Here is a 27,352-nt window from a genome sequence, read left to right as displayed (position 1 = left end):
TTGCCACCTTAGTTACTTACTGTTAAGTGCATGCCATCATTGTGGTTCATTCACAAGAACACTGATCCCTGTGCTGCACTTTTTTTGAAGTCTCTTCATTTAAATGGCCTTTCAATTCTTCCTATCAAATTGCAATATCTCACATTTTCCAACAATAAACTCTGTTTGCTGTGTTTTTGCCCATTCACAATCCGTCTACATCCATTCCTTATGTCATCATCGCAAAAAAAGCCCCCGGCCTATTTTGCATCACCAGCATATCGAGATAGGTTATTATGCCCCTTCCTCCAAGTCATTAATATGGATGGTAAATAACTGATCCCCAGGATAATCCTTGTGACTCTCCACAAATTATGCCTTCCCAGCCTGAAAAAGACACGTCTGTTGACTTTTGTCTTGCGTTAACCAATCCTTAATCCACAGCTAATTCATTATTCCCAAAATTGAGAGCTCCAATCTTACGCAATTACCTCTTATGTTGCACATTCTGAAAATCCACATACCCTGATATCAACTCTGCTTATTACATGTTCGAAGAACTTTTGCAAAGTTGTCAAATGATTTCCATTTCACAAAACCATGTGACTGTTCAATTCCATTAAGCTTTTCTAAATGTCCTACTCGTTCGTTATTCTTTATTAAGTGACACTAGCATTTTCCCAATTACAGATGATAACTGGGCTTAAATTTCCTGTTTTTTGTCTCCCTCTCAACTATAACAGCGATGTCTGAATAGGAGTTTTCCAATTTGTTGGAACCCATCCAAAATCCAGTGATCTCTGCAATATTTCAACCAAAATCTCCACTATCTCTGTAGCCACTTCCTTTAAAAGCCTTACTTGCAAATGTTCCTGTCCTAGTCTGACTAGTTTGTCAAAATAAGGAAAAAAAAGATCATTAAGGGTTTTGTCAATTTATATTCATTGAAGGGGGAAAGAAAACAAGTTAAATCTGCTGAGAATAATTACCATTTAACTTTCTTTCAAGACATGACCTACTATAACAAAGAAGAGCAGGAAGGAAGATCAGTGAATAGGCTAATGAGACAAGGGAGACCATTCATGGACAAAGAGAGAATGACAGTCATTGGTATAGCAGCATCACCTCTCTGGGGAGGTGAACAAAAATGGGCGTAAATCAAAATGTTTGATGTCGGCAGTGTCTCATCTTGATCCAGCATAAGTATACAGCAAGTTTCAATAAAAATAATTTATTTAAAATGTCAGATAATTGGTCACTGCATCTGATGCAAGATCTTTAAGCCAACAATTCAGATACAACTGTTAATCTGAGAAATGAATTAAGCTAATTTTAACAGCATAAGACAAATAAAAGCCATTTTGAAATTGCTTTGCTTCTAAATTTATGGAAAATAATTAAAATGCTGGCATCCAGTCCAGGCAATTTCACCCCCCTTTTATAGGAAGTGGGAAAATGTCACTAGAGCAAAATATTTAGATTTATTGAACTTTAAAACATTTATAACATTGGCTAAGCACAAGCCAAAATGGATTTTAAACCATTCTACATGGTAAACAGTTAGGAAAAATAATAATGCACAAGTATTGTATTAATTTCCATAAAGCAAACACTTTTGAGCATCCATTTTGTTTCCTCACTCACCTACAAAAAGAGAAATAATCAAACATCAAGTATTTAGAATCAAACAAATACTCAAAGTTTATCCACATAATCTTAAAAATGCTACCAAGATTCAAGCTGATTTCAGTGCCATTACCAGATCTGGCTTCTCATGATTTTTTGACAATTTAAAACATTGATAAGTGACCCATTTCCTGTTCAATTATGCACACAAATGAACAACTGATCTGGTATTGTTGTCGTAATGTAGTATCCATTAGAAGCAACTTGTAGACTACTGCAGGTATGACTGGTGCAGCATTTGTATTATTTTCAGATTTCTTCTATATAATTATAAAGGAAATTTTAATTATTTCTGTTCTCATCCATACCTACGATGCTGAAAATGAAAGGCCATAATTGCATTTGGATTTTTTTTCTTTAATTTGAACAAAACACTCTGCTGCTTGGACATCATATGTAAATTACCTTTTGACTCAAATATTCATTTATCAAAAAACTCAAAAGCAACATAGTTCAATGATTTCTTACATTTACACATATACAAATATATTTTATATATATTTATATGTATATATACAAAGCAAAACTTTACAAAGTTGTTTAGAAACTATGTACATGGTGAGGATACATTAAAATTATTGCCAGTTCTCCAAAACCACCATATTTATACACAAATATTATTTAAACATCACATAACTTAATTAAAAAAACACAAAATATAAACCATGCCTTAAGCAAAATAAGTACTCTACCATTATTTTCTTTTAGTGGGGGAATATTTGCCACCTATTCCCCTAAATTGTCTCATGCTTCAGTTCATTCTTTGAAATGATTAACTTCTGTTTATGTAATTAGTAGTCATTTCTCCCTGAAAACATTAATAATTTATTCTGCATCATCAGTTAGCAGAGACAATAAACAATCAGAAATTTAAGTTGATGCAGACTTTGCTTTCAAAATATTTAACATTTTCTCAACTAACTTATCATTACATGCAGCCAGTTCTGGAATTCTGAAAAGCTATTTTGGACTCATTCAGAAATTTCCCATGTGCAAACGACACTTTGGATTGTTGTGCAATATTGCCAACATAGATCAGCAAAGTGTAATCTAGCAGTACAAAGTAAAACATATTTTGGAATGTAGATCTGTCCATAGACATGCATTCAAATAACAGTTCTAAACTGGATAAATATTGAGTATTTGCACAACCAAAACATTCATTTGACGGCACTAGGAACATCCTCAGTTAGATGGATCCAACACAAATAACGACTGTTTGTTCTCCAGTTGGTAAAATGGTCATCCGCCAATAATTTGAATTGGCATAAACTGTATTTGATGAAAAGCAAATAATTACAATTCATGCAAAGATAATCACAAATAGCTTGATCAGGATATTGGAAGTGCTACCAGATGGAGTAGCTGCAGTTAAGTACACGAGAGAGAAAAAAGCCAATGAAATGCTGAACGGGTATGATGAAACAATGCAGGAGGATACTAATGTGGATATTCTCAGCAACCTGTTCTTGTGTGCACAGCTTACATTTTCTTTTGAGAATGTGAAAAACAAAAACATAAACATACTCTCCTGCTTAACATGAAATAGATTATGCCAAACAGAACACCATCTCACATCTCAATGCTTTCACAGTGGTTAGCACTGCTGCCTCACAGCGCCAGAGACCCGGGTTCAATTCCCGCCTCAGGCGACTGACTGTGTGGAGTTTGCACGTTCTCCCAGTGTCTGCGTGGGTTTCCTCCCACAGTCCAAAGATGTGCAGGTCAGGTGAATTGGCCATGCTAAATTGCCCGTAGTGTTAGGTAAGGGGTAGATGTAGGGGTATGGGTGGGTTGCGCTTCGGCGGGGCGGTGTGGACTTGTTGGGCCGAAGGGCCTGTTTCCACACTGTAAGTAATCTAATGGCTTTAAAACATTAAGTAGGAAACCTGGGATCACAGAAAAATATACAATAATTTTCCTCTTAATAAGGCAGATTACAGGCCTTTTGGTCAAGGAATTTAGACAATCAAACAGCAATATGCACAGGATTGTAACACAAAATATAGCTTTACAAAGTTTGTACTTATTTATAAGTCCTATAATAATAATTGGTAAGGATGTGAAGAGCCAAATCAGCTTATCAAAATTCCTCCATCCACTGGACTTAAGTTTTATTTTTGTCTCAATTGTAAATGCTCATGAATTCACTTGTAAATCAGGTGAGAGTTAGACCCAAATTACCATTCTACTCTTACTGCTTTGCATTATAATTGGGATCTGCATTTCTAGCCAGCAATTCCAATCCTTTATTTCTTCAGAAACGTAAGGTGTACCTGAATTCCAAGTTTTTCTGTGATGCAGTACATTCAGGAAAAATCAAACCACACTCCTTTTTGCACAGCTAATGCTTTTTCCTATGCATGAAGTGTTCAACTGCACAGCCAGCCACTTTGACATCTCCTGTGTTAGTGAAGTATGTAGCCAAGTGTGGCGTTAGGGTGCCAAGTACATAACGGTCAAGGGGGTGTCAGATCCAGTGGTTCAAGCTAGTAGCATGGAGGTCAGGAGTGTCAGGTCTGGGCAGGTGAGATCATGTTGAGCTCAGTGAGTTAGCATGTCTGTTTGTCAGGAGTCCAAAGGGTGCAAGAGGTTGGAGAGAGAATTTTTTTGGAGGTACTGATGAGTAGTGAGTTGGGGCTGGGTCAGTTTGACAGTTATGCCAGGCTTTTAAATCATCTCACTTTTCCTTAGTAACTATTATTTTCTAAATTCTCCATCTTTAGTGGATTCCTTCAGAGGGAAATATCTGGGATTCCACAACTCCAGCCTGCGCTGCTCCAACATCTACAGAACCAACAGAATATCTTGGCCCAGTAATCTGATCAATTCAACAACACTCACTGCAAGATTCTGGAATCTGGGCATTACAATGCCCCCTGCTGATTTTCTGATGAATTTCTGCAACTTGATCCCATCTTAGACAATTAAACCCACTGTTATTGTATAGTGCCCGATTATAATGTGTCCAAAGATGGAAATCCTGCTTCTGCTGCATTTTCCTATCATTTGCACAGTTTGAATTTTGGATATGTGGCCACCTGTAAAGCCTAGGTACTCAGAATTCACTCATTGGTAAGGAGGCAGGAGGCAAAAAACACAATTTTGAAAAATGCACTCCCAAGTGCAGCTGTGTTCAGTCCCATTATAAGGAAGTGCAAAATATTTAGGCAGAAAAATTGTTTTCTTTTTAACATAGGCAGCTGCCAACCATCTGTTTCTCCAACTGTGCTACGCCCCTGAGACTTGCTGCAGCAGCACTCTATTCCCATACTGGTGCAAAACGGAATGAGATTGGAACAATAAATCGTCAGAGAAAGCATAGATTTCTGTGCTGAAGGTGCACCCCAATAAAGTTCAGTCATGCAGAGAGGGAGTGCAAAAAAGTTAGCTAGTATCTCCATTGGCACTACATGCAACCAAAGAATCAAAAACAAATGGGAACAAAATTATTTAAATTAAAAATATTTAAAGTCGATAACATATTGAAAATGTTTTCAAGAGGGATCGCTTTTAAACAATTATTGATTTTCTACCTGCAGCATGAGAGCTGGAAAAACAGAAAAGATATTCGGTCCTTTATCATAGAATGAACAAAAAGTGAAGTAAATTTGATTACATACCAATATCTCCTTCTTCAAGCAGAACTAAAAATGAACCACACTGTTCCGCACATTTCTCAGAGGCATTAATATGGAGTTTCAGATTACCTCCACCTACAAACAGCCAGCTGTGTCCAACTTGAAGCTGGTGGGACTAGAACAGAATAAAGGGGGGAAATAAAATCCATAATAGTGTTGAAACTTTTGTAGATCTTTTTTAATGGAATCAGCTTTGATTCAGTTACTTTAATTCTCTAAAGTAGGCAATTCCTTTAAACAAATTGCATCTAGATTTGAGAGATAGAACATACATTAAAAAGAATCTTAACTTTTTTGAACCTGCATCGCTCAAGGCGTCAATTGACTTTTATCACAGTCTTTCATCATGACCTCTCTCTGATGAACTATTGAAAATAGGAAGCTACAAAAATTTCAATATTGTTTGGCATCTATCTCACAAATCTAGACTATCTGTACTTTAAAATTTAACTTCAGATTGACTTGGAATTTTTATTTCCAAAGTGTAACTGATACATCAAAATTTATAATAAACTTGCTTGGGTAAACTTAAGAAAATTCTACTAAGAATCTAATAGGAATACGCCAACCTAAAGCCAGCCATAAAACAGACAGAAATCAACGTAAGCAATCAGAGCCTGAAGGAAGTTTTGACTAATACCACATTGCTTGTTTTATTCATGAAAACAAAACTGAAGATTTGAAACTATCAAGTTGTCCCTCCAGCACATCAAGCACCTGTTTCACAAAATCCAGTAATGAAAGCTTTACAACTTTTAATAGAACTTATTCAGAGAACAATACAGCGCAGTACAGGCCATTCGGCCCTCGATGTTAGGCCAACAATCTAAAGCCCATCTAACCCACATTATTCCATTATCATTCATATGTTTATCCAATGACTATTTAAATGCCCTTTATGTCAGTGAGTCCATTACTGTTGCAGGCAGGGCATTCCACACCCTTACACTGAGTAAAGAACCTACCTCTGACATCTGTCCTTTATCCATTACCCCTCGATTTAAAGCTATGCCCCCTCATGCTAGCCATCACCATCCAAGGAAAAAGGCTCGCACTGTCCACCCTATCCAATCCTATGATTATCCTGTATGATTCTATTAAGTCACCTCTCAAATGTATTCTCTCTAAAGAAAACAGCCTCAAGTCACTCAGCTTTTCCTCATAAGACCTTTCTGCCACACCAGGCAACACCCTAGTAAATCTCCTCTGCACCCTTCCCAATGCTTCCACATCCTTCCTATCATGCAGCGACCAGAACTGTATGCACTAATCCAAGTGCAGCTGCACCATGACTCCAAAACTCAATCCCTCTACCAATAAAGGTAACACACTGTACGCCTTCTCAACAACCCTATCAACCTGAGTTGCAACTTTCAGGAATCTATGCACACGGACACAGATCTCTCTGCTCATCTACACTACCAAGAATCTTACCATTAGCCCACTATGTTGTATTCCGGTTACTCCTTTCAAAGTGAATCACCTCACCCTCTTCCGTATTAAATTCCATTTGCCACCTCTGAGCCCAGCTCTGCAGCTGATCTATATCCCCCTGTAACCTGCAACATCCTTCCACATTGTCCACAACTCCACCGACTTTAGTGTCATCCAAATTTACTAACCCATCCTTCTATACCTTCATCCAAGTCGTTTATAAAAATGACACTTATTCATGTGCTGCAAAAATGCGTTGCAAGGTCCAGAAAACAATCTAATTGAAGAAAAATAAAACATGAGAAATATGAACTGAAGTTTAGACTGACATAAATGCAGGAATCGCCTGACCTATATTAACATTACACAGCAGTGGAACTACTTTAACGAGCAGGGCAAGTTGCAAGGATACAGGAAATTCAAGCTTTATCAAAAGAAACTGCTTCTGTTTTGTACAAGTCTTCAAGAAATTCCAGGCCATTTCCCTCTGGTTTCCTCCACAGTCCAAAGATGTGCAGGTTAGTGGATTAGCCATGGTTAAAATGCTGGGTTACGGGCATGGAATGGAGTACGGGGTGGGACGAGGGTTGGTGCAAACTCAATGGGTTGAACTGTCTGTATCTGCTCTGTAGGAATTTTATGATTTGGTTTTGAGAGAGGAGTGAAGGGAAAACATTGGTGAAAGCAGTATGCATCATTTTGAATTTGCTCATTTCAAATGATTACCTTATTTTTGTGAAAACAAGATGAGTAAAATGCAAAGTGCACACTGAACACACCAACGGAACTAGCCTTCAGAGTGTTGTGAACTCTCAATCTCCACTCCCCAACTTCAATTTATCTCTTTTATCACATAGACATTTAAAGCTTACACAAAATATCAGCTTTCAGAGTGCTCTGCATCTCCATTTCGGCAGTTTTTAAGTTATATCTCAGTATGTAGTACTGAATAACTTCATTGATTTTCTTTAATTATTTTAATGAAACACAAATTTGAAGAGAAAGATAATTGAATGTTTTTGTTGCTGTTTTTATTACTAGAAAGTGTCTGGTTCATGGAATCAAGATTTTCTTTCAAATTAACGATATACAAACCAGTACTGTAAACACTTTTCTTGCATAAAGATTGATAGGCCTGATTACAAAACTGGCTCAAAAAATAAATCACATTTACTTGCTCAGAAATAATTCCAATCCATTGTTAAGGTGTTGGAAAAGGCCACAATTTAGCTCCTTGAGTTCATTCTGCCAATCAATTAGATTATGATGGCTGTCTATCTCAACACCATTTCCTCTCTATTTCTAATCCTTATCTAACAATTATTACGCTCAATCTCAAAATATTTCATTCAAGCCAATATCCACTCTCTGTATGATATAAGTGGTTCTTCAGCTCATTTCTACATAGCCAGCCACTAACTGTCTCGTTCTGTAATCCTTCACCAAGTCTCTCAGTATTTACTTGAATAAATCTCTTTAAACATGTGGATTAGATTAGTGTCATCCTTCCTTTTTCAGGGAAATGCAAGCCAAATTTGTTCCAGACTAATTTTGATGAACTTGCACAGCAACTGTCCCAAAGCAGATATATACTTCCTGAAATCAAGCAGCCAAAACTGAACAGAACACTCCAGATGGGGTCTAAGGCTCTGTTGAAGTGAAGCATTTCCTTCTCCACTTCATTTCAGCCTTCAGAGCAACATTCCAATAGTCCACTGTACATGGACACCCAAATCCCTTTGTTTCTCTACCATTTTTAGTCTTTCACTATTCTGACAATATATTGACTTAACATTCTTGGGTGCAAAATGATGATTCCACACAAAGCTCCATCAGCCAATTTTTCCCAAACACAATCTGTGTACCCCACCTCATAACTTACTGCTCCAACCTACACAATTCACCAGGCCTCCTAATATGCTGTCATCGCCAAGCTTGGTTATAGAACAATATTTCTTGAAAGTAATGGCGAAAAGTTGAAACCTTGGTACTGATCCCTGGGAAACCATCTATCACATCTGACCAGATTACGTTCGCTATATTCTAATACTGCTGAAACATTTTACTTTTAACTTCTACATCCCCTGAAATATTACTTTACTCTTTGTTGTATTTTCTCTTACTTTATTTGCATCCCTTTGCAGTATTCTCTTACACTTCTAGTGGACTGGATTTTCAAATTTAAAAGTCTTCTGTAGTATTAGTAGGGAAACTAACATGTTGTTATAATCACGCAAGTTTATTCAGAGATTCATGGAATATAATATTCTGCATAAGTGTAGTCAATGCACACCTTGGTACTACAACAAACAACTTTACTTAGCTTCATTTGACAAAGCAATGCAACACAGGCCTGCAAAGAGAGAGAAGACAATACCTTAAGATTACAGCTGTAAGGTTGAGGGGTCGCTGTATAGATTGTGTGCAGCTAATGTCCAGGCTTACAAGGCTGAAGACGACAGAGACAGCATACACCTAACTCATTAGTCCTCATTAAAAAACCATAACTGCAACTCCGACCTTGTAATGGTGGGTTTAATTTGTTAAAGTGTAACTTCTATTAGTTAAGTTTGTAACAATGTGTTTAAGTTTGCAATTAGGTATTTTCTCTAATAGTATTTTCTGATCTTCTGTATTAGTTTCATCTTTAAAGAAAAGGATAAAAACTGTCTCCAAGCATTCAAACAAAACAGAAATAAAACCAATTACAGCTGATGCTTCTAAGGAAGAAGAAATGGTCAGTGATAATGAAGTGTCTGATGCAACAGGAATTTTGCCAAACTAAACAATGATTAAAACATGAGCTCAACGATATTAATTTTTGGGTTCTTGATGCAAGTGCCTCTCTTTCTCTATAACAAAGTAAGGAACATTTCACACTAGCCTCTTATCTTAGCAGAAAGGTCATAAAGTGACAATAACAAACTTTGTGAAAAAGATCGATCCAACAATAAATGACAACTTATAGAGTCATAGAGATGTACAGCATGGAAACAGACCCTTCGGTCCAACCCGTCCATACTGACCAGATATCCCAACCCAATCTAGTCCCACCTGCCAGCACCCGGTCCATATCCCTCCAAACCCTTCCTATTCATATGCCCATCCAAATGCCTCTTAAATGTTGCAATAGTACCAGCCTCCACCACTTCCTCTGGCAGCTCATTCCATACACGTACCACCCTCTGCGTGAAAAGGTTGCCCCCTAGATCTCTTTCATATCTTTCCCCTCTCATTCTCAATCCATGCCCTCTAGTTCTGGACTCCCCGATTCCAGGGAAAAGACTTTGCCTATTTATCCTATCCATGCCCCTCATAATTTTGTAACCCACGATAAGGTCACCCCTTAGCCTCCGACTCTCCAGGGAAAACAGCCCCAGCCTGTTCAGCCTCTCCCTATAGCTCAAATCCTCCAACCCCGGCAACATCCTTGTAAACCTTTTCTGAACACTTTCAAGTTTCACAACATCTTTCCTATAGGAAGGAGACCAGAATTGCATGCAATATTCCAACAGTGGCCTAACCAATGTCCTGTACAGCTGCAACTTGACCTCCCAACTCCTGTACTCAATACTCTGACCAATAAAGGAAAGCATACCAAATGCCTTCTTCACGATCCTATCTACCTGCGACTCCACTTTCAAGGAGTTATGAACCTGCTCTCCAAGCTCTCTTTGTTCAGCAACACTCCCTAGGACCTTACCATTCAATGTATAAGTCCTGCTAAGATTTGCTTTCCTAAAATCCAGCACCTCACATTTATCTGAATTAAACTCCATCTACCACTTCTCAGCACATTGCCCCATCTGGTCCAGATCCTGTTATAATCTGAGGTAACCCTCTTCGCTATCCACTACACCTCCAATTTTGGTGTCATCTGCAAACTTACTAACTGTACCTCTTATGCTCGCATCCAAGTCATTTATGTAAATGACAAAAAGTAGAGGACCCAGCACCGATCCTTGTGGTACTCCACTGGTCACAGGCCTCCAGTCTGAAAAACAACGCTCCACCACCACCCTCTGTCTTCTACCTTTGAGCCAGTTCTGTATCCAAATGGCTAGTTCTCCTTGTATTCCATGAGATCTAACCTTGTTAATCCGTCTCCCATGGGGAACCTTGTTGAACGCCTTACTGAAGTCCATATAGATCACATCGACTGCTCTGCCCTCATCAATCCTCTTTGTTACTTCCTCAAAAAACTCAACCAAGTTTGAGAGACATGGTTTCCCATGTTGACTATCCCTAATCAGTCCTTGCCTTTCCAAATACATGTACATTCTGTCCCTCAGGATTCCCTCCAACAACTTGCTGACCACGGAGGTCAGGCTCACCGGTCCATAGTCCCCAGGCTTGTCTTTACCGCCCTTCTTCAACAGTGGCACGTTTGCCAACCTCCAGTCTTCCGGCACTTCACCTGTGACTATCGATGATACAAATACATCAGCAAGAGGCCCAGCAATCACTTCTTTGGCTTCCCACAGAGTTCTCGGGTACACCTAATCAGGTTCTGGGAATTTATCCACCTTTGTTCACTTATCCACTTTTAGTAAGGCATTTGATAAGGTTCCCCATGGTAGGCTTATGCGGAAAGTCAGGAGGCATAGGATAGAGGGAAATTTGGTCAATTGGATAGAAAACTGGCTAACTGGTCGAAGTCAGAGAGTGGTGGTAGATGGTAAATATTCAGCCTGGAGCCCAGTTACAAGTGGAGTTCCGCAGGGATCAGTTCTGGGTCCTCTGCTGTTGGTAATTTTTATTAATGACTCGGATGAGGGAGTCGAAGGGTGAGTCAGTAAATTTGCAGATGATACGAAGATAGGTGGAGTTGTGGACAGTGAGGAGGTCATTTGTCGTTTGCAAAGGGACTTAGATATGATGCAGAGCTGGGCTGAGGAGTGGCAGATGGAGTTCAACCCTGCCAAGTGTGAGGTTGTCCATTTTGGAAGAGCAAATAAGAATGCGGAATACAGGGTTACTGGTAGGGTTCTTAGTCAGGTGGAGGAACAGAGGGATCTTGGGGTCTATGTACATAGATCTTTGAAAGTTGCCACTCAGGTGGATAGAGTTTGTAAGAAGGCCTATGGTGTATTATCATTCATTAGCAGAGGGATTGAATTCAAGAGTCATGAAGTGATGTTGCAGCTGTACAGGACTTTGGTTAGGCCACATTTGGAGTACTGTGTGCAGTTCTGGTCGCCTCACTTTAGGAAAGATGTGGAAGCTTTGGAGAGGGTGCAGAGAAGATTTACCAGGATGTTGCCTGGAATGGAGAATAGGTCGTACGTGGATAGATTGAGAGTTCTCAGCCTTTTCTCATTGGAACGGCGAAGGATGAGGAGTGACTTGATAGAGGTTTATAAGATGATCAGAGGAATAGATAGAGTAAACAGTCAGAAACTTTTCACCCGGGTACAACAGAGTGTTACAAGGGGACATAAATTTAAGGTGAAGGGTGGAAGGTATAGGGGAGATATCAGGGGTGGGTTCTTAACCCAGAGAGTGGTGGGGGCATGGAATGCGCTGCCCGTGGGAGTGGTAGAGTCAGAATCATTGGCGACCTTTAAGCGGCATTTGGATAGGTACATAGATGGGTGCTTAATCTAGGATAGAAGTTCGGCACAACATCGTGGGCCGAAGGGCCTGTTCTGTGCTGTATTGTTCTATGTTTAACCGTTTCAAGACATCCAGCACTTCCTCCTCTGTAATCTGGACATTTTGCAAGATGTCTACTTCCCTACAGTCGAGATCTTCCATATCCTTTTCCACAGTAAATACTGATGCAAAATATTCATTTAGTATCTCCCCCATTTTCTATGGCTCCACACAAAGACTGCCTTGTTAATCTTTGAGGGGCCCTATTCTCTCCCTAGTTACCTTTTTGTCCTTAATATATTTGTAAAAGCCCTTTGGATTCTCCCTAATTCTATTTGCCAAGCTATCTCTCATCCTCTTTTTGCCCTCCTGATTTCCCTCTTAAGTATACTCCTACTTTCTTTATACTCTAAGGATTCACTCGATCTATCCTGTCTATACCTGACATATGCTTCCTTCTTTTTCTTAACCAAACTCTCAATTTCTTTAGTCATCCAGCATTCCTTATACCTACCAGCCTTTCCTTTCACCCTAACAGGAATATACTTTCTCTTAAAGAACCACTCAAAAGATAGTGGGAGGTGTAATCAGGCAATTTTCATTAAGAGCCAATTAAAAAACTGATCATGTGTCCCCTCAACCAATAAACCTAGCCTAGGCCAGTCAGAATTTAATGCTGTGGGTGTAGCATCTACAGAGATAATAAGCAACAGCTTTCAGTGACCAAGACATGCAAGAATTTGGAAGCAGGAGTATTTCAAATCAGAAAAGATCCTTGAGGCATTGGAGAAAAACCATTGACAGGCGTTGTTGTGCCCTAAAATGAACCAGAAAACAAGATTTCTACTATCCCCATAAAAACCATTACTATGTTTTAATAGATACTACTATAACCTACGTTTCCTGCGTTAATGCACGCGACTGTCGTCTGTTGCCTTCTTGGTTGAAATCTCAAATGAACAAACTAATGGGTTTAAATTATAAAGACTTCCAAAACTACATTTTGTATGTCCTCTCTGATATAGTTTCTTACATAATTTGTTGGCTTAATTATACAAATGGCACTTTTGCCACTGAGGAATGCTCTGTTTTTGTACTGTTTTGAATACATTTGTTATTTCCCACCTTTTGTTTGAGGCATACGCATGGGCAGTACACTACTGCAATCAATTGCATTCTATTCCCTTTAAAGCTTTTCATTCATTCCTTCAAGGGATGCAGGTGAGTCTAGCATTTATTGCTCACACTGAATTATTGCCCTTGAACAGAATGGCTTGCTAGACTAGTTCAGAAGGTAGTTAGAATGGATCTGGAAACAGATATTGGATAGACCTAAAAGAGGGCATCAATGAATCGGATTTTTACAGCTATGATGATTGTCATGGGGATGATTACCGAGATGAACTTTATATTTCAGATGTATCATTTAAATTCAAATTCCACCAGCTGCTCTGCTGAGATTTAATCCCACGTCCCCAGATCATCAGCCTGGGTCTCTCGATTATTTATCCAGTGAGCGACATTAGCACCAAGTCACCATCTTTCCACCCCTTTGTTAAATTTTCAACATTGGTTTGTGTCTCCCCTTTCACTCTCTCAACAGGATATCAAATTCATTCACAATATGCTTGCAAGGCTGGCGAAAGTATTAATGACCCATAGAAATGCATTATAGAAGTAAACGTTAAACTGAAAAGTTTCTTCGTAGGTGGAGAAGACTGGTATCTGCTGTTCCAATATTATTAATCATAAATGTTTCACGTCGTTGACAAATGAGGGACAGACGATTAAATTAGTTTGATTCAGTATGCATTGTTCAATCACAAAGCACAATTGCCTGATTTGATTTTCCTTACCAGAAGTTGGAATGGAGAACCACGACTGGGTGCTATTATACACTTCTTCAGGGATACCTTACTTTCAAAAGGTAGCATGCTTGAATTTGGAAAAAGCATTCGAAGAATATGCATCCCATTTATACGTTGCTTTTTCCTGATTATTATGAAACAAAACAAATATATGTTTGCAACTGCTCATATTACAGAATTTTAGATCTAATTACTATTTATTTTTCAATGAAAACAATTCAAGTGCAAAGAACAAAATTAGGAATAAGTACTTTAATCAATTACCAGTTATAATTTAGAGTTGTCCAATAGGTAGATGCCATCTAAAGTCAAAGATATTTTACAGTGAAATTATACACTCAAGGACACACGATGCTTTGAAAACTCATGGTTTCACAACACAAATATGATTTATACTTCTCCACCCAATTATTTTGTTACAGGAGTTCATGGAATTTTAATAGAAAATGGGATATCCCAAGACCAGATCTAACACCAAAATGTTTGCTAGTGAGGTCAAATGAACCTTTTTAAGACAGAGGAGGGATTGAACAAAATTAACTTTTTTTAACTGAATTCCAATACATAATTGTTGTGCAAAAATGGTGAAGTTAACAACAAATACAGAATGCTAGAGAAACTCCAAGTCTGGCAGAATCTGCAGCAAGTACTCATTTGGTGCTTGATTCAGACCTCCAGCACTTGTAGTATTGTGCTTTTGTATGGTGCAGCTTGCAACATAATGAAAAATTCAGTCCATCAATTAGCACGGCTTTTGAGCAATCATTAATGATTCATATTATGAAGAATGGGGAATTGCAAGCTAACAGAATGCAACAAAGTTTGGTCAGGGATTTATTTACATCTTTTAACTGGCAAGGAATGTAAGCAATCATAGGCTCTCTGCTTTCAGCATTTTTAGATGTGAAAAATATCAGTCTTTTTTCTGTATTTTCTGAATTTACATTTAATATTCAAACAATTGATGTTTTAAGTTGTGCAATGATTTACCTGTTCTATATTTACCGTCACACAGAAACCTAGCTTATTAACAAAAACAATATAAATGTTACTTTAAAAACTCATTAAATGTCACCTAACTTTCTTTAAATATTTTAAAGCAGAAAGAAGCATTCTACAATATGCTTAGCTTTAATACACCTGATATGTGGTGAAAATTCTGCAACTCCACCTGCTCAGAATCCATCGCCATATTTGATTGGTCAGTCAACTGGTCTGGAGCAAAAATATCCAAGTGATATTCAGGCCCTCTGAGACAAGTGGGCAGATTCATGTAAAAACTTTAAAGATACAACAGCTAATTCAAAGTCAGTAGATTTCTGGGGAAATTTTTTAAAAGTTGATTCAAATCTTAATTTTGAATACAAATATCTGTTACTGACAATAAAATAGCACGGAAAGAAAATCAAAAAGCGATATTGCTAATTTTACTATGAATATAGCAGGGTGGCAATTGCTAAATTATCACATGGACAATTTCAAAATTAGTGACAAAAGTGAATTATCATGAAAACAAGTAAAAATATATCTATAGCATGGTTAAACAAAATTAATAAATACTGTTCTACCAATTTTGTCTTGTTCAACACATTATTTATAGCTTTTATCATCAACAGACTCCCTGTTGAAAGATCGAGTTGCCAATTAACTAAAGGTTAATCATCTCAAAAGTCTGTTTTGAGGATCAAATAAAATCACACACTCAATTTGACCATTTTCATTTGAAGATTCACTCAATTACAATGATTGTATCGAAGCAGATTATAGAATATATACTGGGACAGGGGCAAGGAAGAGTCTTAAAAAAACAGATTAATAAAAATAAATAAACTGAATACCTCAACTAGGTTGACTGAAATAAAAAATGTTTTTTTTTAAAATACATTTTCTGAAACCCAAGAGATTCTATTTTTAAAAATGAAAATAAACTAGATTCACCAAATTTAATCTCACCAGTGAACAATCAGGTTGGATTCTTCTTCAGGAAAAAGATACAAGTTTTTATTGACCTCGTTTTCAGCATCATCTCCAACCTCAGCATACACATCCATGATCTCCTTGTATTCTGAATATAAGCGTTTCAAATCCTCATATGACAATGACACAGTTGACCCACTCTACAGGAAGGTTGAACAAATCAATGCAAATTTGGTTGCTGCATCACATTAAAATTATGAGTTACGAATCAGCATGCATAATGTGCACCCTAGTTTTCCATACTCAATTGAAAATGTCATGACACAAATGAATTTAAACTTAATGTACTGTTTTATTTTGGCACAATTTGTAACCATCATTTATAGGATAAAAATTAGATCAATGCAACAGAAGACAATATTGCAATCGAAGTATCTATGTATACTTGATAATCATGTGAATTGCAGCTGTATTTTCTTTAAAATTATGTAGGTTATAAATCTGAGTTACTTAAAGAATTTTAGTTTTTAAGGTATACTCTAATAAGTGGATTTTATTCCCCAATTGCTTGCCAGTTTTCCTGGCAAGCATCAACACTGGTAGCCATTAACATAGGAGCGGCAGGTGGAACTTAGTTTAGACAAATGTAAGATGTTGCTTTTTGGTAAGACAAAGCAGGGCAGGATTTAAACAGTCAATGGTAGGGCCCTACAGAATATTGCCAAAGAGACCTAGGGGTGCAGGTAGATAGCTTCTTGAAAGTAGAGTCGCAGGTAGATATCATTGCCTTCACTGATCAGTGCACTGAGTATTGGAATTGGGATGTTATTTGTGGCTGTGTAGAACACTGGTGAGGCCACTTGTACAATTCTGTATACAATTCTGGTCACCCTTCTATAGGAAGGATGTTGTTAAACTTGAGAGGATGCAGGAAAGACTTACAAAGGATGCCGGGACTGGTGGACATGAGAGGCCGAATAGACTGGGGCTTTCCTCCATGGAGCATCGGAGGCTGAGGGGTAACCTTATAGAAGTTTATAAATCATGACAACATAGATAAAAGTCAACAGTCAAGGTCTTTTCCCCAGGTATGCGAGTTGAAAATTAGAGTGCACAGGTTTAAGGTGAAAGTGGAAAGATTTTAAAACGAACTGAGAAGGTAATGTTTTCCACACAGAGGGTGGTGCATGCATGGAACCAGCTGTCAGAGGAAGTAGAGGAGGCTGGTACAATTACAAAATTTAAAAGACATCTGCATGGATACATGAACAGGAAGGGTTTAGAAGAATATGACCAAATACTTGCTAACGGCACTAGGTCAGATTGGGACATCTGACTGGCACAGATGAGTTGGATCAAAGGATCTATTTCCATGCTATATGATTCTATGACCTGGTTAGTTTATGGTGTTAGGTTGCATTGTACCTCTTCATGTCTCAAAAGCACAGCTCACATCTACAAGTATTAAAAAGTTATTTAACCACAGAGACCATGGAAGCTGTGCCGAAACTAGATCTTACCTCTAGTAAGTCATGAAAGTAGTGGACTGGCATTCTCCTACCGAAGCTTTTTGGTACTAAGGCTAATTGTAATGCCACAGTTACTGAAATCTGAAGCTGCTACATAATTTTGATATGCCCGGATGAATTTGCTAAGCCACTTGGAAAAGCCACCAACATAATTTTCCTACAAATATTAAAGGCATACTTTCATAGACTATAAATGATAAACTGATCGGGCTGAATGTATTTATCATAACCATACTAAGGACCTGGGTTACCCAACCTCCCACCTCAGCCATACTGCACAAGTTCACAAGACACCATTACAACCTGTTTCCATCACAGTAACAATTGGACATTTTCCATAAACAGGCCAAATCGCAAGAACAAAAGACTGGATATGAACATTTGGACACTATGAAGGAAAATCATTTACACCCATTCAGGTAGATTAATTTACACATTACAGAAATACCCCAATTCCGCAAATCTGTTTTTCACAATGTAATTGTTTTCAATAGAAATTTAACAATAGAAATGACTATAATTTGCCCTTAAAAAAGCCAACTCAATTGAATTTCTGCAAACATTATTTTAGACTCAATTTCAAAACTATTAGGCAATATGAAGATGGAATACAAGAGACCAAATAAAAAGACTAACACTCTGCCTGACAAAACTACTCACCTTTATTACAACTGGTTGAACTATTCGATGATTATACTTGGAAATATGTTTCATGTCATTCACAGTTCCAACAGTGGTCAAGGCAGCACATTCAGTACAATTAGGTATCAGCCGTGCGCACCCAGAGCATTCCCAATCATGAAAAGCTGCAAGAAACAACACGCTGGTAGTCACATTGGCTCAGTATGTAGGATCAAGCTGTGATGGATATAAATAATTGAACTTCACCATCGCTCTACAGAATGCATTGCTTTACAAGCAAAATTCAGAAAATTACTGTATTTTCTACATCCCTAAATCTCTATTTTTCCCAATTTTGAGCAACTCAATACAAGGAAGGGCTTCCCAGAGTGTGTCATGATCCCCAGTGAGGTTTGTTTGATGATGTCTGATGATGTGAGCTCTTAGGCAGCAATAACTGCTAGGGACTGCTAACAGCTGCATAATTATTTTAAATTTTCCCTTTTCCAAAACGTGAGCATGGCTTAATGCGCTAATCTTTGTTGTATAACTTCTGCCCTAACAGTCCCAATGGAAAACACGGTGTCTTCTTGCATAAAAGCATTTCAATCAAAATAATCCCCCTACTCTCATGGTTCTCCCCATCACCACATTCTCATGGTTTCCTCCTGTCTTACCCCACCTAAGCTCTCCCCAACCATTCACTTTCTAAAATTGAATTATGATAGTTCTGGCGCTATTAGGGACATGGGGTCAAATCCCACCAAGGCAGCTTGTCAAATTTACCATACAACACATCTGGTTCACTAGTGTCCTTTAGGAAGAACATGTGCCATCCTTATCGCTGAGTCACGTGACTCAAAAACCACATATGAAGGACCCTACCTGTGAAATGGCCTAGCAAGCTTCTCAATCATCCTGAGCTGCTACAGAAAAATCAAAAAACAAAATCAGACAAACCAATCTGGCATTAATGACTGGCATATTCTCAATCACATGTGTTACACAAAGTCCCATATACCACCAATACTCTAAATAGGTAGAGGTACTGTAGTACAGATAAGAAGGAAGCTCACCTAAGAGTTCTCAAAGTGAACTCCAGACCCCATGAGTCACATGGCAACATATTAAACATGCATGGAATCTATTGATTACCATGCAATATCCTCCAGCTGAACAATCAGGACCCTTCTGTATGAAAACAGCTTGGAACTAGTGTAAACAAAATGCACTGCAACTCACCAATGCTCCTTCAAAAACTTTTGAGGTCACGGGATGTGGGTGTCGCTGGAGGGGCTTGCATTTCATGCCCATCCTAATTACCCTTGAACTGAGTGGTTTGCTGGGCTATTTCAGAGGACAGTTAAGAGTCTAGAATCACATGCTGGCCAGAAAAGGCAAGGGCATCAGATTTTCTAAGGGACTTTAGTGAACCAGATGGCTAATAATGACAATCTACAATAGTTACATGGTCACCATTAATGAGCTTTTCTCCTTAATGCCAGATTTTTGATTTCAAATTTCACCATCTGCCATAGTGGGATTTGAACCCATGTCCCAAGAATATTAATCTAGAATTCTGAATAATAATTGTGTGGCATGGTGCTTCAGTGGTTAGCACTGCTGCCTCACAGCACCAGGGTCCTAGGTTCAATTCCAGCCTTAGGTGACTGTCTGTGTGGAGTTTGCACATTCTCCTCGTGTCTGTGTGGGTTTCCTCCAGGTGTTCTGATTTCCTCCCACAGTCCAAAGATGTGCAGGTCAGGTGAATTGGCCATGCTAAATTGCCCATAGTGTTACTTACATTAGTTAAGAGAGAAATGGGTCTGGGTGGGTTACTCTTCGAAGGGTCAATGTGGACTGGTTGGGACGAACAGCCTGTTTCCACACTGTAGGGAATCTAATCTAATCTAATCAAACCAATCCAGTGACATGAACAGTACACCATCACATCCTCATAACAATTCAAGATGTCTCACCACCACCTTTTTCAAAAGCAATTCAGCAGAACATTACTCTTATAAGGAACACTTCAAAGTAAGAATTTTTAAAAACTACCAATGCCTAATTTATTCAATTTCTATTATTCACTTATAAAATCTATAAGTATTCACCCTTCTGCTTGCTTTCTGTGTGTTTTGGACTTCATACCAATACATACTTTCAAAATCTATCCTTGGAAGTTTTGCCTTTCATGTACTCCTGTCAGTCAGTTAGAACGAATTTGAATTAGACTTAAATATCCTTCATTACTAAATACTAAATTACTAAATAAAAACAAGAACTACAGATGGTGGAAATCAGAAACAAAAATGGAAATTGTGGAAAATTTAAGCAGGTCTGGCAGCATCGGTGAAGAGAAATAACAGTTAACATTTTGGATCCAGTGACCCTTCTTCAGAACTGATGGTAGTCAGGAAAAAATTTTCTTATGCAGAAGATATGATGGTGGGAGGGGTAAGAAGTAAACTATAGGTGGAGATGGAGCCCAAAGAGACAACACAGTTGGACAGACAAAGGAGTGGATAGCAGTCAGCTGAGAAGAATTAATAGTTACTAATGAGGACTAAGAGTGGCCAACAATGGGTAATGTTGCAATAGCAGACCATGTGATGATAAACCCTGGTGCGTGGGGGTAGGGTAAGGGCATTGGAGAAGGTGCCTCAAGCCCTTAGACTGTTAAAGTGATAGACAGTCCAGGAGGCTGGAGAGTTCCAAAGTAGAAAATGAGATGCAGGTCTTCCAGCCTGTGCTGAGCTGCACTGGAGTACTGCAGTAAGCCTGAGACAGATGTCAGCCAGAGAACGCGGTGGCGTTTTGAAGTAGCAGGCAACAGAATGTAGGTATTCTGCAAAGCGGTCACCCAGTCTTGTAGATATTCTGCAACGTTATCACACAGACTGCGCTTTGTTTCCCCAGTGTAGCGGAGACCATATTGTGAGCAGTGAGTGCAACAGATTAGATGGAGTAAAGTGTAGGTAAAGCACTACTTCACCTTGAAGGTGTGTTGGGCCCTTGGATACTGAGGAGGAAGTTACACCTTCTACTGTTGCAAGGGAAGATGTCACAGGGTGGGGTGTTAGGAGTGAAGGAGTGGAACAGGGTCCTTGTGGAATGCTGACAAGGGAGGGAATGTGCGTCTGATGATGGCATCCCACTGAAGGTGGCAGAAATGGCAGCCAATGATCTAATGGCGGGACGATAGTAGGTAAGGACAAGGGGGACCATATCACTGTTGTGGGAGGGAAGACAGCAGATGAGGGCTGAACTGCAAGAGAGGAGTTGGACCTGCTTGAGAGCCCTGTCAACCACGGTGGTCGGGAAAAGTCATTTGAGGAACATTTTGGAGGTACCCTTGTCAAAATCAGAACAGATGCAATGGAGACGGAGGAAGTGGGAAAATGGAAATGCGTCTTTACAGGAAATAGGGTGTGAGCATGTATAGACCGCGGGTGTTGGTTGGTTTGTAGTGGATAGTGGTGGCCAGCCTGTCCTCAGAAATGTTGAGGAAGGAATGGACAAGTCAGAGATAGATCAGGTGAAGGTGAGAACGAGGTGGAAATTAGAAATAAAATTGATAAACTTTTCCAATTCCGGAGGAGAGAGAGAAGCAGCACTGATGGTATCAACATACCATAGAAAGAGTTGTAGGTGGGGGCTGGAATAAGACTGGAACAAGGAATGTTCCACCTACCTCATGAGAAGACAGACATAACTGGGGCCCACCCATGACCATCCCTTTGGTCTGAAGAAAGTGATAGGAGTTAAAAGAGAAGTTGTTCAGATAAAGGCAGTGCTCAGCCTAGCAGAGAAGTGCGGTGGTCAATGGGATTGGTTCAGGCCTTGTTTCCAGAAAGTGGAGAATCCTGAGACCATCCTGATGGGAATGGAGCCGTAAGGGAATTTCATGTCCATGGTAAAGAGAAGGCAAAACTTCTGTAGCCCGCAAACATGAAATTCTGAAATCCTTCATTACTTGCTCAGTTAGTTCAGTGTGTTTGTGTGTATGTGCACAATGGATAGCACTCAAAAAAGAGTGCGTCATGCATGAAAATAAACGCGAGAAAGACAAAGAGAAATTGTGTGTATGCAATTATTATGCAATAAATTAGAGTCAGAGGCAAGCAATGTCAACTTTTTCTTATCTTCTTTGTTCCTTTGCAGATGAATGCTGCAGTAATTGGAAATAAAATTAAGATTGTTTAAACTGCGATGAAGTGCACTACATTGGGAAGTTTCTATTAAAAAAGACAAATGTTAAACATTAGCAATGAAAATAGACAACACCCTTTCATTTGCCTCATGTGTGGCAATAAAACCAAGTCTCCTATGGGACATAATTTCTGGTTAGTACAGCAAGAACTGGCTCCATATTAAATTCTTGCCTGTTGACACAATTTTTAACCAATATTTCAGCCTGGTGAGTCCTGCCAGATGAATGTTCTGCTAAAAAGATCAAGTGTCACTTTGAAATACACTTTTGTTTTTAAAGACTGGAAACAAATTAATTACCTAGAGGATACAAGAGATAATTTTACAGTTATACTAAAAAATTACTTTTCTTGATAAGTTGTCAAAATGAAGAAAATTGCTAAAATTTGAGACAATTTTTTCAATTGTTGTCCTTTGTAAAAACTGATTTTCACTGTGGACAGATGACTGGAAGAAAGGAGAGTAAGGAGACAAGGAATGAGTTGGGCACCATGCTACCTGAATTGCTGTGCTTTTCCAGCACCACTCTAATCCAGAATCTGGCTTCTAGCATCTGCAGCCCTTGTTTTTACTGTGCTACAATGGTGGGAGTGGAATAAACAAAATGAATGTTAGTTCAGCAAACAAGCTACAAAGTAGTTGTGCCATTGTAGGACACAGGGAATTCTCGTTTGATATAGAGAGATTGTAAAATACAAAAGCAGAAATTAATGGTATTGCTATTCCCCTAGTTTGCAGACCACGAGCTGTCTTGAGGTGGATGCACAGTCTCCTCTTGCAACATGTTTCAATTTATGCCCGGTGAAAAATTCAACAGTAAAAACAAAACAACATTTGCTTGGATTTTCTAATGGGTAGATGATAGTTTTTCCAGTGTAGACAGGAGATACATCTGGGGACCTGAAGAATCCCTATTGTACCAGATTCCAAAACTGCCCAGGAAATTGAAGGTTCCACTAGGCAATTTCTTTGCTCCTGGAATCCTCCAAGTGTCTCAATTTAAATCAGAGAATTTGGCAGGTTGCAATGAAATAAATGCTTACTTAGACAAAGTGATACTAGTAAGCACATAGTCTAAATCCTGAGTAACAATTCAACAAACCCCAGACCTCGCTCATCCCAACTACATCACTCCCAGAACCCTTCTATCGCCCAGACCCTGACCTGGCAGCCTGACACCCCCACAGCTGATACAAACCCCTTCGCACACCCAAACCAACCTACCCTAAACACTGCATCATTTATCTGGCATCCTACTCAGCCAGCACCCTAACTTCATGCTCACTGAACTAGGGGTCACATTCTAAGAATACAGGATAAGTTATTTAGGACAAGATGAAGAAGAATTTATTCACGCAGAGAGTGGTGAGCTTATGGAGTTCTCTGCTCCAGATTGTGGTTGATGGAAATTAAGTGTTTTTAAGGAGGACTACTTTTTTTTAAGGGCTAAAGGGATCAAAGGGTATAGGGAGAAAGTGGGAAGAGGGTACAGAGTCAATTGATCAGCCATGACCATACTGAATGGCAGAGCAGGCTCAAGGGGCTGAATTGCCTATGCCTGTGCCTATTTTCTATCTTTCACTGTTTCCCATACGTACTTATCCTCGGACAGCAGCTATCAAAATGGCTCTGAGATTTTAGACTTTTAAAGTTCAAAGTACTGCAGCTAACTGCTGTTAAAAAGGGGAATGGTTGGCTTCCCCTGACAGTAGGCACTGGAAGTATGGCTCCACTAATCTGAAGGGGTCCTGATCGGAATCTCCTCCCAAACGTGGAGCACTCTTGTTTCGTGAAGAAGAATGGGCAGAGTGGTAATCTGCAGGAGAATGCTGTTCCTTCAAAAACCCAGCCCATGGTATTGAGCATGGGACAACAATGAATGCTACCTGGAGAAGATACTGAGGTACTAATCATTTTAATGAAATTATGAGGGGAGTCCAGAACTAGAGGGCACAGGTTTAGGGTGAGGGGGAAAAATTTAAAAGGGGCAACATTTTCACACAGAGGGTGATGAGTGTATGGAATGTACTGCCAAGGGAAATGAAGGAGGCTGGTAAAATTACAACATTTAAAAGACATCTGGATGACTATTTGAACAGGAAGGGTTTAGAGGGATATGGTGCAAGTGCTGGCAAATGGGACTAGATTAGCTTAGGATATCAGGTTGGCATGGATGAGTTGGACTGAAGGATCCATTTCCGTCTGGTATACCTCCAAGGCTCTATCATAGAGCCATAGCAATCTACAGCAAAAAAAAAGGCTTTTCAGCCCATTTTGTCTGTGCTAGTCAGAAACAACCTAACTATTCTAATGCCATGTTCCAACACTTGGCCAATAGCCTTTTATGTCTTTGGGTTTCTGTTTCTACCATTCTTACAGGTGGTGAGTTCCAATTCTTACTACCATCTGGTGAAAATGTTTTTCCTCACATCTCCTGCTGTCCCTTAGCTGAAATCTGTGCCCCGGGTCAATGATCCCTCCATCATGGGAAGGAGTGTTTTCCTGTCAATCTTACCAATGCTCAATTTCATTCCCTCTCAAACTCCTGCAGCTTTTTGGAAAATAACCCCAGTCTGTCCAATCTCTCTTCAAAACTGAAATTCTCCAGCCACTGTAATATGTAAAAGTCAAACTGCCCTCACAACTAGTTAGGATCATTAGAGCTAAATTACTGCTTCACAACTCACCAAATGGCTTTGGTATGGCAATAAATGCTTATCCAAACTGTTTACATACAGCAGAGGCTATTACTTTGGGCGCCAATGGTTTATGCTGACGATGTGCAAGATTAGATTACATTCCCTACAGTGTGGAAACAGGCCGTTCGGCCCAACAAGTCCACACCGACCCTCCGAAGAATAACCCACCCAGACCCATTTCCCTCTGACTAATGCACTTAACACTATGGGCAATTTAGCATGGCAATTCACCTGACCTGCACATCTTTGGACTTTGCAACTTTAACAATAAACATTGATAAGTTTACAATGCCATATGCAGGTTTAATAGATGTTGCATCGAATTCAGTGATCTACAACTGTTTCATGCCATCCCAATACACCACTTAAAAATAAAGAGACTACCACTGTTTAATTACTGTTTTAAAATACTATCATATTGATATGATGGTCTACTTTATTAAAATCTTTAAATTTTGATATCTCAATTATATCTCCTTTCCAACTTTATTCTAATAAAATGTAGCCCAATTTCTTCAAAGTTTCTTCATTATTAAATCTACTTAACGCTTTTCATTCCTGCTCTTTACTGCATCCTCTCTAGGACTATGATATCCTTCCTAATATGAAGCGCCTAATACTCAACAAGCACAATGAACAATCTGAATAGGCTTCTTGTAACCTCTGCTTTTGTACTACAAGTTTCTCTTTTTGAAACCTAGGATACAGATTTGAGACAGCATAAGCACTACAAAACAAAAACTTTAATACAATTTAACAGTTTTCATGTAATCAGCACTAACAGATTCGATCTTCTCCATCCCCCAAAAAAACAATAAAAAGAAAAAGTAATCTCTTTCAACACTAAACAGATCAAAGTCGTCACCTCAGAGAATTAGAACAATCAAAGGGAAAATTGAGAAGATTTACATACAGAAGTCTGCATATTTCAACTCCGATCACTTAAGACCATAAGACATAGGAGTGGAAGTAAGGCCATTCAGCCCATCGAGTCCACTCCGCCATTCAATCATGGCTGACGGGCATTTCAACTCCACTTAACTGCATTCTCCCCGTAGCCCTTAATTCCTCGAGACAACAAGAATCTATCAATCTCTGCCTTGAAGACATTTAGCGTCCGGGCCTCCACTGCACTCTGCGGCAATGAATTCCACAGGCCCACCACTCTCTGGCTGAAGAAATGTCTCCGCATTTCTCTTCTGAATTTACCCCCTCTAATTCTAAGGCTGTGTCCACGGGTCCTAGTCTCCTCACCTAACGGAAACAATTTCCTAGCGTCCACCCTTTCCAAGCCATGTATTATCTTGTACGTCTCTATTAAGTCTCCCCTTAATCTTCTGAACTCCAATGAATACAATCCCAGGATCCTCGGCCGTTCCTCATATGTTAGACCAACCATTCCAGGGATCATCCGTGTGAATCTCCGCTGGACACGCTCCAGTGCCTGTATGTCCTTCCTGAGGTGTGGGGACCAAATCTGGACACAGTACTCCAAATGGGGCCTAAGCATGGCCTTATAAAGTCTCAGTAGCACTCTATTAAAGGAAATTTACTTTGTTTTTGTGTGTGTGTATATATATATATATATATATATATATAAATTCTTTTTGAGGGAAAGACTATAGCAGAGAGGTATCAGAAAGTATTCTAACTCAAACTTGTACAAACTTAGCTTCCTTTAAAGTACTCTATTGTCTTGCAGAAAATGATCAATGCATGATCTCTAGAGAATATCTCCATATAATATGTTATTTACTTAATGGGACTCCAACGACTGTTTCAATTGCAATATGCCCTGCAATTTTCATTCAGTGAGATGCAAAGATTAGACCCCTTGCAAACCACAGAGATCATGATGAAAACAAAGTATAAAGAACAGGCTGCTTGAAGACAGTGAAAAGATAAGTCTACCAGAAGATACCAAACTATAGAGGTCAAACGATTGAAGTCACTTCAATTGTCTTGAAAGCTTTGACGCAACACATAAAGGGAGTGGTGTATTATATATAGTTTCTGTCTAGCTTTAATTTCCATTATAACATGAAGGTCAGATTTTTTTTATAATGCTAAATAGACTTTTTCTACTGCCATGCTACAATCACCCTTTAACACAAGAACATATCATTCACCACAGATTATTGCTCCAAATTTGAAGACAGGAGACAACCTAT

General features: G+C 39.0%; 1 protein-coding gene across 1 annotated transcript in view; it reads right to left on the bottom strand.

The window, feature by feature from the left end:
* Positions 1–2,006: 2,006 nt before the first annotated feature.
* c45h6orf89 (chromosome 45 C6orf89 homolog) overlaps positions 2,007–27,352 on the bottom strand; it is a 53,421-nt gene continuing 28,075 nt past the window's right edge. Inside the window, exons 3-7 of the mRNA XM_072563542.1 lie at positions 18,310–18,455; positions 16,157–16,320; positions 14,192–14,327; positions 5,289–5,421; positions 2,007–2,937 (exon numbers count right to left, since the gene is read on the bottom strand). Of these exons, the coding sequence (XP_072419643.1) occupies positions 2,855–2,937; positions 5,289–5,421; positions 14,192–14,327; positions 16,157–16,320; positions 18,310–18,455 (662 nt within the window). The 3' untranslated portion in view covers positions 2,007–2,854. The remainder of the gene's footprint in view (positions 2,938–5,288; positions 5,422–14,191; positions 14,328–16,156; positions 16,321–18,309; positions 18,456–27,352) is intronic.

This window comes from Chiloscyllium punctatum, chromosome 45, assembly GCF_047496795.1.
Source record: "Chiloscyllium punctatum isolate Juve2018m chromosome 45, sChiPun1.3, whole genome shotgun sequence".
NCBI classification, from domain to species: Eukaryota; Metazoa; Chordata; class Chondrichthyes; order Orectolobiformes; family Hemiscylliidae; genus Chiloscyllium; species Chiloscyllium punctatum.
Note: the sequence above shows the minus strand (reverse complement) of the source record. Positions and strands in the feature narration are given on the sequence as shown.